Source organism: Chelonia mydas, chromosome 4, assembly GCF_015237465.2.
Source record: "Chelonia mydas isolate rCheMyd1 chromosome 4, rCheMyd1.pri.v2, whole genome shotgun sequence".
In the NCBI taxonomy this organism is placed as follows: Eukaryota; Metazoa; Chordata; order Testudines; family Cheloniidae; genus Chelonia; species Chelonia mydas.
This window is the reverse complement of record NC_057852.1, coordinates 21927731-21939821: the sequence shown is the minus strand read 5'-3', so window position 1 is coordinate 21939821 and position 12091 is coordinate 21927731. Positions and strand designations below refer to the sequence as shown.

Below are 12091 nucleotides of genomic sequence, written 5' to 3'. Positions count from 1 at the left end.
ATGTTTGTGTCTAACCCACAGCACCCACACGTGTCTGTGGCCTCTGTGGGCACCCACACAACAAATCACATCACTGACAAATGGTATTAATTTGCCTTACTGTAAAGTTCAGGCAGAAGGTTTCTTCTACATCATCCCCAGGATAATCTAAAAGCTGCTGAAGACTCCTACGAGACAGGCAGGGGAGGGAGGAGAAGGAGACAAATCAGACAACCAAGAGGCAATACTCTCTGTGCTTTATGTTTAAAGGAAAAACCCCAGCAGTGAATGTAAATAATATAAGTCAGAGTAACAGGACAAGATAGAGAGAAATTCTGGGTTGTGTAAAGGAGCCCAACGACATGCATTCCCATATACACCTGTGCATTAGAATAAATGCAGCACTACAAATTCTCAATCTAGTCTGTGTCTGACAAGAACAAGGATCCTGTTTAGTGGCCCACTGCTTGGAAAAAGCATTTGATTTCTAGCTCTGAAGGACCACAAGATAGGTGTGACGGCTGCAGATGGGGGGGGGGCACATCCATAGTCCCCTTTTTTAGAGTCCCACCGATGTCTCCCAAAATGTGGCTGTAGGACTCCTGTACCTTCCTGGCCTCTCGCTTTGCCCCATCAATTTTTTTTTTTAAATATGGTTCAACTCTGAGCTAAAAAAAAAAAAAAAAATCACATAGCAATCTATGTCAGATGATAATCAGACCAAGAATCTCGTGTGACCTGAACCTTGCGACCTGTGAGAGCTAGGGAAAAACAATGCTCGGGGAGTAACTCTTCAGTTTCCCTGTGTTCAGGAGAAGCCATTCCTCTTTAACATTTGATTGCCTTTCTTGCCGGTTATCATCACTGTCACTCACGGTGGCTCCGACAGAGATCAGAGCCCCATCAGGCCAAGCAATGAACAGATGACAGAGCTTGTACGGTGGAGAATTTACAGTCTTAACTGATAAGTCAGACCAAGGTTGGAATGGGGAAACAGAGGCAGAGAGGGGCAATGTCACTTGTCCAAAGTCACCAAGCAGGTCAGCAGCAGAGCGCTGACTAGAACCCAGATCTCTTGAACCCCGACCTGCAGCCCACTACACGCCCATGTGGCTGCTGAAAGCTCCAAAAGACAAGCAGCCTCCCCCACAACTCTACTCCACTCTGGTCCAGATTCAGTCAGCCACTTATGCACGTGAGGGGGCATGCTGATTTCAATGGGACTCCTCAGGTGCTTAGAATAAAGCATGTACTTAAGCACTTTGGTGCATCAGGGCCCCTAGAATTAACTACTTGATCAAGTCAGCAGGTCATTTATTTAACTAACATTAACCAGTTTAACATACGTTGTTCTCAGATGAACACCTTCCCCTCCCAGTCCCCACTAGAAGTCAGAGCAGCAGCATAGATAGTCCTTCAGCATTATACCTTCCTTCTGTAGGGGACAGCTCCTTTAAGTCTTCTAAGCAGGGCTTCACATTCAATAGCTTTTTGTACAGCGCCAACGGGAAATGGAGGTCCACCACAGTGAAGTTGTATATAGCAAGTCCACACACAATGCCAATCAAGTGAAACCAGTTGTGCTCTACAAAACACTTCGAACACATAGGGAAGTCACAGTTAAGCTGCATAATGAATTTTGTTCCAATGGAACACCAACGTATATTCCCCCTGCAGATATAAACATATTGCAGCATCACAATTTGGATTCCGATTTTCGGCCCCAAGCAGCTCCCGTAGAGTTGTGGAGCTTGTCTGAAAACGCAGCCACTTCAGTTGGTTGCCTAAACGGAAGCTGAGCTCTTCTGAAAATCTGGCCTTCGACTGTGAGCATCTCAGAGCCGAGACTGTGCTCCTTGACTGTTTGGACAGCACCGCCCATCCAGTAAATGGTACTGTAAGTCATTATTAATAATTGTATTGTTAATGAACTGGCCCCAGATATTTAAGAGGGACAGATGTAAAAATATCACTTGTAGGCTCCACTCCTGCCATGAGATCCCTGTGAGCAGAACCCCCAGTCCACACAGAGCTCATGGCAGGATTGGAGCCTCAGCCGAATCACCACCTTAGATTGTTACAGCCGAATTACTTTTAATCTATTATGCCTTTTGCACATCCCTGAAGTTGGATCCTAACGAGAGAAGAGCCAGGTTCCCAAGGCCACAATGTTTCCATTCCAAACACTGCAGGACAATGTTTCAATCCAAACAAAAAAGCCTATTTTCATTTAAAAGTCATGCATAACGGCATTGTTATCCAGGAGCACACAAGTCGCTATTGCTGTATTTCACGTCCATCTTCATTGCTGTTTGGTTTGAGATTTGTGTGTCAGTGACAATAGTGTTGCACACATTTTTTAAACTTTGCAACCATCCGAATGGGATATTTTCATGTGTATACTACAATTATTCTTAGCACCGTCTGATTTACTATTTTCACAATGTTAATACTAACAATTGCAGTGTAATGTTATTTGTGCGTTACAAAATGTAATGTGCTGTTTTCTCGCTTCTACAATTTCAAGTTTAAAAATAATCAGATTATTTAAAAAAAAGCACCACACATACTTGAACAACTACCCGACAATGCAATTTTCAATTCTGCAGCTAAGAAGAGAGAGGGAACCGTTTCTTGTATAATACCTGACATTCATTCCACACCACTCAAAACAGAGGTAGGCAAGTCAGAGTAACCGTGCTATTTTAATGGTTATGTCATGGGTTCCTGACACTGTACATTAAAAAGCTCAATGCATGAATGAGATATTGTAATGTATTGATTATGATCATATGAAGAGCAGGGGATGCACAGAAATCTGGAGTCCTTATGATCGGAAGTCTCTGATTTTGTACCTCCCCAGTTTATAGCTGAGACACCAAACTATCGAATCAAGCAATGAATACACACCGTCCAATTGCTCCACACTTATCAATTAGCATCATGGGAAAAAAACGAGAGGAAGCTTACTTTCTCTCACATAGCTTTTGGCACTAACTTCAATGTAGCACGTGTGTGCTAACAATGCAGACAGGTCAGTGACTCACCGTGTCTGAAAACCACAACAGGTTCGATTCTGGATAGTAGATGAACATTCCATAGATGGGATTCAGGAGTTCCTTTAGCAACAAGAGAAAGAATTCCTTCGTGACCCCTCCAGCATCAACAGCCTCCTCGCCATCAAAGATCACCTGCCATGAAAACAGGTAACTGATCAGGATACCGAATGTGACTGTAGATTAGAGGCATCAAATTTAATCACAGGTCATGCAAATGAATAATGAACACCAGCTTCAACAATGGGACTGTTTCAGTGCAGGAGGCAAGGGGGAAAGCAAAGTACTAAGAAGACTTTTTTTTTAAAGGGATGATTCAACATACTGGGCGGGCAGGGTGGAGGAAAAGTCATAAATAATAAGCTGCTCTGCAGGTCATAGCACACTCCCTCCCCACAAGCAGGAGGGCAGTTCTCCTGGTCACAAGTGTTAGGGGCACGGACACCAGCAGATGTTGAACTCTGCGGCATCTTCTCAGGCATAAAACACATTCATTATTAGGTGACCCAGCCTAGTTCTTCCTGCAAAACGGCAAAAAGACATTGCATAATACTGTATAAAAACAAGATACTTGTTCTGGGGTTTGTTTTCACTTTGGTCTCACATCCCCCTCCCCATCCACACACATACGGTAGCCACATCAACGGAGTCCTGCACATCGGATGCCAAACCTCTCCCTATGGCTTCCTTTATCTGGTCCTTTTACAATGAGGGAGAAGCCCAAAGGTATTGAGCCAACCAGTCCCAACAAAGCCTGCTGATCAGGAAGGAGGCAGACACATCCCCCCGTTGGTTGGATGAAGCCCTGCTACTAGTTATAGCTCTGGTGGATAATATACCTTATTATGAGCCCAGTGTGTGGGTGGCAGGGATTGGGAGGGAACAGTTTTCCAAGAGAATTGAGACGGAAACAAGGAAAATAAGGCAGATTAGGGAAAAAACTCCTGAAGGATCTTACTTTCAGAGGCTTTTTCAAATCGATATCTGAATGAATGCTCAGCTCCCTCAAAGCATCGCCAACCAAGTTGCTCCTGCGGACGTGAAGAACTAGGAAAGGGCTTCTGGCCAGCAGAGGCTCCAGAGTGAGAAGCATGAAAACATTTTGCAAATTCGCCCCATTGATCGCCACCTATAAAACAGCACAAAAAAGAGAGAGACTGAAAAAAGCAGGGTACCCTGGCACTATTTATTTCTTGTCGTACCACCAACCACCAACAACTAGTTTGTGACCAATCCGTGGTCTTCCTTCCTTCTGCCTCTTGTTACACCAGCAACAGCGATCTGATTACTGTTGAGCGTGAGGCTCAGGGGATTCACTACAAATACTCTCTTCACAGCAGCACAGTGCTCATAAATAAACTGCCTCCCAGGAAGCTGAAGTCCTCAATATACAGAACAGGTGCAACATAGGAAACAGCAGTTCAAGCTGCTCCCACGCTACCCGTGGTCATGACTTGGAAGGACTTCCTCGAGGAGCGAGGTGGTAGTTTAGCCTCTCTGCCGAGTAGGGTTACTACTTGGCTGGTATTTGACCGGCCTGTCCATTTTTTTTTTTAAATGGATTTGCCAGTTGACAGAAAAATAATTTAATCTGCTGGGGTTTTTTTATGTGGGTCTAAAGATTTGCATCACAACCAAAATAGACTAGGATATCTAATGTTAAAAGTTTCTGTGTCCAGCTGAAGACGCAGCAGTGTTCCCACTTCCGCAGTTTAAGCAATAACAGACCAAAACTGTTGAAAATACAGCAGCTGTCTCCCACCAACACCCAAGTGCACCGTGTGTGTGTGTCTGAGAGAGGGTTTAAGTCGATGTAAGTGGCTGTTGAAGAGTGACTGGGTTCCGCAGTTCCCCTTTGTCGGGGGTTGAGGTTGCGGCAGGCTTGCCTTGGGGGTTGGGGTGCCAAATTTTTTTTTTATTTTTTTTTTTTCCATTTCAAAGGTGGTAACCCTATCACCGAGACTAGAGTCACCTCTAGTGACAACTGTGGTAGCCGTTTTTCATTGTGTGGGAACCCGTCAACTAGGAACTAGATTTTCTCTTTTCACACAGTCCACAAAACAGGCATCAGATGGTAACAACTTTTGGACACTAGCAACCTGTGCTACATTTTAACCAGTGACTCATTATTAATGACCCTCTCCACCCGCCCTGGTCCTCGATGAATGTCGACAGAAATGACCCCATTGTTCACACACACCATTTTTACATTCACAAAGATAACCGAGGGAAGCACCTTGTAATGTGCTAATTAGTATGTGGCATCACTGCCATCTACTGGAAGGGATGTATCAGACCTGACCAACCACAAGCCACTGTCCTCCACTAGAGTTCTGGATTCCATTCCCTAGAGCACACAAGTGTGGTTTAGTTGAGGATCATGATGTTGACTAGTGGCCACAAATTTGATCCAAATTGGTGCTTGATCATTTATACTATGATAGAACCCAGCACTAAGCTTTTGAGAATCACTCACTCAACATCAGGATCTCCAGGCGGAAGCCATATTTGATGCCACCCACTTAGTGGAACAGAATGAAAATCTCACATTATCAATGTATTCCAAGGTGCAAATCACAATTCTGACCACAGTGAACCTCTCCTAGTGAAATAGCTCTATTTACATAAAGGATTATTGCACAATAAGGACTCTAGCAGTGCCTCAGTGGAATCCAGTAGCAAAAGGCCCTTCAGATAGTTAATAGTCGCGAGATGTCACACAACTACATTAACGATGAAATCCTGCCCATGTATAAATGATTAGCAAACTTCTCCTAAGTACGTGGGGGAAGGCAGGAGAGAAGACTAGGGACAGGCAAAATGAAAGAGAGGAGAGCTGGCTACCTGCATCTGCAGTTCAGCATCCGTCTGTAACATTTTGGTCTTGGCTTGAGCATCGAAGATGAAAGGATAAGAACAGAGTGTAACAGCATCCTAGAAGGAAGAAAGGAAAATTTCAGTTGCTGTTTACGACTTGGACAAGCACTTGTGAAGAGAAGAGTCAATTTTTTTTTATTTTATTTTTTTTTACCTGCATGATAGATGGCCTTACTTTCTGTGGAAAGAGAGAAGGAAAAAAAGGTTAATTCTTTTGGTTCGATATTCCAGGTCTTGCTTTTTTGGATGGATTAGTTCAGTGGAGATCCAGCTCCTCTGAACCTCGTATCTTTTGGGATGAAACCCCCTGCTTCTTCCTCTGAGCAGAGGGCTGCGTCAAGGCTTATATGCCAGCTAGACCCCACTTAAAGCCCAAGTGGTCCGTAAGCCTTGAGCTGACCCTATGCACAGGGGTGAATTTCACCCCAAAAAATCAACAAAATTTACTTATTAACTTCTTATTACTTCCTCTCTAGCTTTGCTAGTGGGATTATCTCAAACAAATAGATACTATTTTAAGCCCACAACTGTGACAACATTAAGTTCAGTCAAATGAAAATTGTAGCATTTGGTAATTAACACATTTATCCCTTTAACCAGCTTTTCAATAAATTGACTAAGTTTCACCATTACAGAGCTGCCTTATTGCTCTGATCACATCTCATCACTTTGGCTAAAACAAGCATAGGATATTACAGTATTATGATACAACTGAAAAGGGGTGTCACAGCTTGCACGTACTTTGTAGTCTTTACTGTCCATAAAAGTAGATAAACAACTTTTAGTTACAACCATCTTTTATTATTGTGGCCTCCCTTGATATTTTTCTTCTCCCTCATTCAGAAATTTGGTCATAGTCATTATTAATACTAACAATCCCTAGCTTCTATATCACATTCGCCATTCACAGCTTTCAAAGCGCTTTACAAAGGAGGCAAGTATCATTACCTCCGTTTTTGCAGATGGGGAAACTTACGCATCAAATGATGAAGGAACTTTCCCAAGATCACCCACGAGGTTACCAGAAGACCCTGGAATAGAACCTGATCTCCAGAGCCCCAGTGCAGTGCCCTGCTCATTGGGACGACAATGTTTCTTTTTAGGGAGCAGATTATATAGCCAGTGATCATCTTATTCTATAATACCTTCTTTAACGATAGAAGTAAAGGATGACAAGGTGGATGAGGTAATATCTTTTATGGGGCCAACTTCTGTTGGTGAGAGAAACAATTTTTTGAGTCAAACAGAGCTCTTCTCCCAGACCAGAAGAAGAGCTCTGTGTGGCTTGAAAGCATGTCTCTCTCACCACCAGAAGTTGGTCCCATAAAAGATATTACCTCATACACCTTGTGTCTCTAATATCCTTGCACTGACATGGCTACTGCTACACTGCATGGAAGTTAAGGGTAGAAGTTATATTTTTATTATATATGATTTGGTTCCTGAGGTTCTGATTAAATTAAGAGGATCAAGTTAAACAGTGATTGAATTAAGCTGAAGGCATAACACCACATTAGTGAATTTTAGAGATCATTTAGGAGACATTAAATATATATCTGGTAGCTTTATTCTTCTGATGGCATTGTTTTAAGTTATCGTCATCGAGCTAGTAAGTACCCAAATCAAAGACGGCTTACCCACATATGCTCCTGTATTCAATATATTACACCAACAATCAATCATTATTACTAGGGATTCTGAAATTTATAAATAACACTGAAGAGGCGAAGATGGACAGCAATTTCATAACTCATTAAAAACCCTTACCATTCCTGCTTGATGCAAGAACCACATAAGATAGTCTTCTTGAATGTCCACCAAATTGGAAATCTCTGGGATATAAAATGTGTCATATTCCACATGTTTAACTTTCAGATTCACCTGATTAAGAAAACAAAAGGTTTAAAATTTCAGGGTATATGCACTTTTCCCACCTTTAAAACACACAGACTCTTTTCCTTTATTGGGGACTCCACACATACTCAGATCTGCCTGCATAAAGCAGCTTGCAGGATTGGGTCCTGTAGCCCAGTGGGCTAGCTTGCCTTTATTAGTATTCACTGCTTTGCATTATATTCTGCTTTGCATTATATTCAGCAGTAATGCAAGAAACCTACAGGCCTGTATCCTGTAAGACATTAGCATCAGCAAGTTAGCATAAGGCTTGAGGCCTATGCACTTTGAACAGATAAACTTTGCACAGATAAATGGCCCAATGGAAAACCTCAAGTATTTGGGGAGCCGAAAATAGAATATAAGGGGAAGTTTTGACCACAGGTACATGACTCAGCCACAGAAGTGTCCTCGTAATGAACTGATGTACATAACAGGTACGTGAGATACATCTAAGGCTAGCATGCTTGCTTGCCTATATATCTTTTCTCATAAGTTTCTTATGGGTTTGACTTTTATTATAATAGGTTAATAGGTTTATATTAGAGTATATTTTGGCTGTAATACAAGGGATCTACAGGCCACATGTTGAGCTGTATGTTGAGCTAAGTCAAAGTTAGCATACATATGTTTGGGATCTTTCACCTAGATAGATGGTGATGAGCTAAAGCATAAGGTCCATATATGGCTGTGACCTTTAACATAAAGGATGCGTTGAAGTAGGGTGGCATAGGGGCTTTCCTAAGTTCATACCCTTCTAAAATTAACAGGTACGCCACAACTTGGAAAGAACCGAAATAACAAATGTGACACCTAACCACAAAAGGGACATGGTAACGAATTGACGTGTATAATAATAAGTTATAATAATTGATATACTAGCCTATAGGGAAAAGACACTCCAACATTAGTAAGGTGAGTAAACAGAAATAAGGAAAAGGGGAAAATTCAATACTGAATATGCATCAAACTTAGCGGCGTCAACATAACATATTATAAAAGTGGCATCCCAGCCGAGGGGTGGTTGGAGAAGGAGATGTAGTCCTTGGAAGGTACCAGAATGATGGCCACTGGTGATGATGAGGGAGGTGATAGTGATGAGGAAGACGATGGGTAACATTTCAGGTTGTTCTGCAAGGGATGGTGTGAGTGTACAGATGTGCAGATATACATTCCGTAGTATCTCTATATACCTTACTGAGCTAGGGTGTTTGTGACTGTGCTAAAGGTATTAATAAACTATATTTGTAAATATAAAAGAGTTCATAGTGTGAGTGTTGCAACTGTGCACATTGGGGTTCCCAACTACATAATAATTTAAATAATACTTGGGGCAAGAACCTGTTAACCCTCAAAGTGATCACTGGGGATTCTTACATAGTCAATATAATTAATATATAATCTAAAGATCGGGCAACAGTCCAAAAAGAGCATTTGCAAACAACTGAGGTGTCTCAGATTTTAGTTTGCAGCCAAAAACTTGTGTGATTAGTTACAGTGCACATGGAAAGACGCTAAAATACAATCAAGAAATAACTCCTCCACTTATGTACAAAAAGATTTAATCTTTCCTGTTGCTTTGTGCTACTGCTATTTTTAGAAAAGAACATAGATACCAAGAGAATGGGTGTGTGTGTGTGTGTGTGGGTGCGTGTGTTTTAGTGTTAACATTGTGCAGCGTCCCATGTGCTTTGCTGGTGGGGTGGTCTACCGAAGTTCAGCTATTTATTAAACTGTTTCAAACAAAGCCCTATAAATGTAAACAACGTAGCCTCAAGTTCAGTTGAAGGGCTAACTTTCTCTTTCCTTGGCTGCCATTATAAATGTCTGTGGTAGATGATGACGTGGCTCCTCAACCTGGAATTGTGAATTGGCGTCACGGGTTGCGACCACCCGGCCCTTCCCATATTGCTCAGGGAAGAAGGATCGGTATGGAAAAGGTCAGAGAGCCCCTGGACTATGACACTGCACTGTTCCAAAACACACACGCTTGCCTCTTACCTTGTGAAGTTTCTCTAGCAGTCTGAGAGCAGCTGTAATGTAACTACTGAACAGGACAGGGATCAATAATGTTTTTCTTCCATTCAGGAGATAAACTACTGCGCCTTTATAGAGGTTCACTAACCTCAGGAAATATCTTGGGCATACTTGAGACCACCAGTTATCTGCAGGGGAAAAAGATTATATATATATTTATATATATATTGTTATTAGAGCACTTGGTGATAGCAGGCATTACAGTGATGGAATCTGAGAAAAAAGTATTGTAACACAATACCATATATTGTACCGCCTCTCTCTGTTTTAAAGATGGGCTCCGCAGTTTCAATAAAAGCTCTGAAAAATGCAAGCACTGACCCAAACGATAACACATATATGCATTTGTGAAGTGAAGGTTGTAAGCAAGGACTCCTTTCAGCAGCAGAGTTGGGGGAAGTTTCCACACACCTCCTTGGCTATAATTTGTATTCCTATTCGTTAGTCACATGTCCTGTATTCTGTAGAGCAAGTGACAACCATGGCCCAATAGTCCAGTGACTGTCAACAAGCTAACCCGATTCCAGAGACTGTACTAGACCACAGAGTGGCTGTTCCACAACCTGTCCAAACCCTCTTCTCCTACGAGACAGCATAAGCATCACACCCACAAGTCAGTCATTGGTTACTGGGAAACTCCCATGTGCCATTTCCATCCTTAAACAATACACTCCTACCCCCACGCAATGACGCACGGTGATCTAGATTCCAATTCCCTCCCAAGAGGCTAACAGGCAGAAGACAGGAGTTAGCCCTGAGCAGCAGTTTGAACCCAGGACGACTCAGGGGATCCCTAGGCTCTTCCCTTCCCTCCACCCCTCTTTCCCTTCTTAGCAACGACCAATTAGCTCGTCAGTAGTGCCCCTGTTCCCAGCAGTAGTTGAGCCCACATCTATTTTTTCCAGGATTCCGTTACCTTGCTGAGAACCCAACATGCCTTCTTAAATGAAGGAGAAATGCTTGCCCCTCTGCATCGCTCCATTCCTCTGTCTAGCCCCTCTCAATCCATCTGCCTGCGGGCTTTTCCCTCCTTCTCCCCACACCCCAGGAAAATCCCATAAGTGTTTAAGGTCGGCTCACACCACCTATTTAGAGGGGGAGATCTTCTCTAGCCAAAGGCAATACCCCCAGCCCAGGCTCTGCTGGGACACTGCCTGTTAGCTTCTAGCACCGCTCTGCTCGCAATACCGGACGACGACCCCTAGAACCAGTCTGTCTTTAAATTTTGTGAAAACCAAAATAGAATTTAGAATTCAACCACTAACTTCAAGCATTAGGAACAAGCCACTATCTGGTGATTTACCTCTTGGAGGTTTTAATATTTAAAAAAATAGAGGCTGGAAGGGAGGGATATAAGCACTCTGTACAGTTCTAGACAGTCACAAACACAATAAACTAGGATTTCTATAGAGATTGATTCATGGATGAGGCACAGCTGGTACTAACGTCTCGATGAACAAAGAGAAGAAGAGTCAAGTATCTGAACCTCAAACCAGCCATCAACAGAGCACCGTGAGTGACACTCAGTACCAGCTTAACTCTGCTATCACTGAAGCCAGCAGTAGCTTAACAGCAGAAGAGTTTAGCCAACAGGGAGTGCTTTTGAAAGTCCCAAGTCTATGTTTTGTGAATGATCTCCCCCTAGTGCCCCAGACTGGTGTTAAAGGCATGACACAGAACAAGATGCACCCCTATGGAGCTCACCCCTTACCTAATACTTTGCTGGGGTTGGTATCCAGTCGCAGAATGGCCATCGCGAGAGGAAGTGTTAACGTTATGTAATGCTTCGAGTCTTGAAACAGGGGGAATTCAGGGAGAATCAGGTAGATTCTCATTGCCTCAACGTCTGGTGGGGAGCTGGACAGCTGGGGAATCAAAAAGCTTTCAAAGCTCTTTAAGATCTGGAGGGAAAAAAGGACAAGAGAAGGTGACTCAGCATACATCCCTGAACATAAGAACGTAAGAATGGCCATACTGGGTCAGACCAAAGGTCCATCCAGCCCAGTATCCTCTCTACCGACAGTGGCCAATGCCAGGCGCCCCAGAGGGAGTGAACCTAACAGTTAATGATCTAGTGATCTCTCTCCTGCCATCCAACTCCACCCTCTGACAAATAGAGGCTGGGGACACCATTCCTTACCCATCCTGGCTAATAGCCATTAATGGACTTAATCTCCATGAATTTATCCAGTTCTATTTTAAACCCTGTTATGGTCCTAGCCTTCACAACCTCCTCAGGCAAAGAGTTG

General features: G+C 42.9%; 1 protein-coding gene across 11 annotated transcripts in view; it reads right to left on the bottom strand.

Moving 5' to 3' along the window:
• The window catches only part of LOC102936148 (probable E3 ubiquitin-protein ligase HERC3), a 113888-nt gene that overhangs the window by 33720 nt on the left and 68077 nt on the right, over positions 1 to 12091 (bottom strand). For 9 of the 11 annotated variants that reach the window (XR_005225075.2, XM_043545133.1, XM_027828932.3 and 6 more), the window contains 9 exons: positions 11554 to 11743; positions 9807 to 9970; positions 7680 to 7793; positions 6067 to 6090; positions 5880 to 5969; positions 3994 to 4164; positions 3027 to 3170; positions 1408 to 1574; positions 101 to 167 (listed from right to left, as the gene is read on the bottom strand). Coding sequence is in view for 8 of the 11 variants with exons in the window: in XM_043545133.1 (XP_043401068.1) it covers positions 101 to 167; positions 1408 to 1574; positions 3027 to 3170; positions 3994 to 4164; positions 5880 to 5969; positions 6067 to 6090; positions 7680 to 7793; positions 9807 to 9970; positions 11554 to 11743 (1131 nt within the window). In the remaining 3 variants the exon portion in view is untranslated. Of the gene's footprint in view, positions 1 to 100; positions 168 to 1407; positions 1575 to 3026; positions 3171 to 3993; positions 4165 to 5879; positions 5970 to 6066; positions 6091 to 7679; positions 7794 to 9806; positions 9971 to 11553; positions 11744 to 12091 lie in introns of those variants that run through there. The other 2 variants (XR_006290307.1, XR_005225076.2) reach the window with 2 other exon arrangements.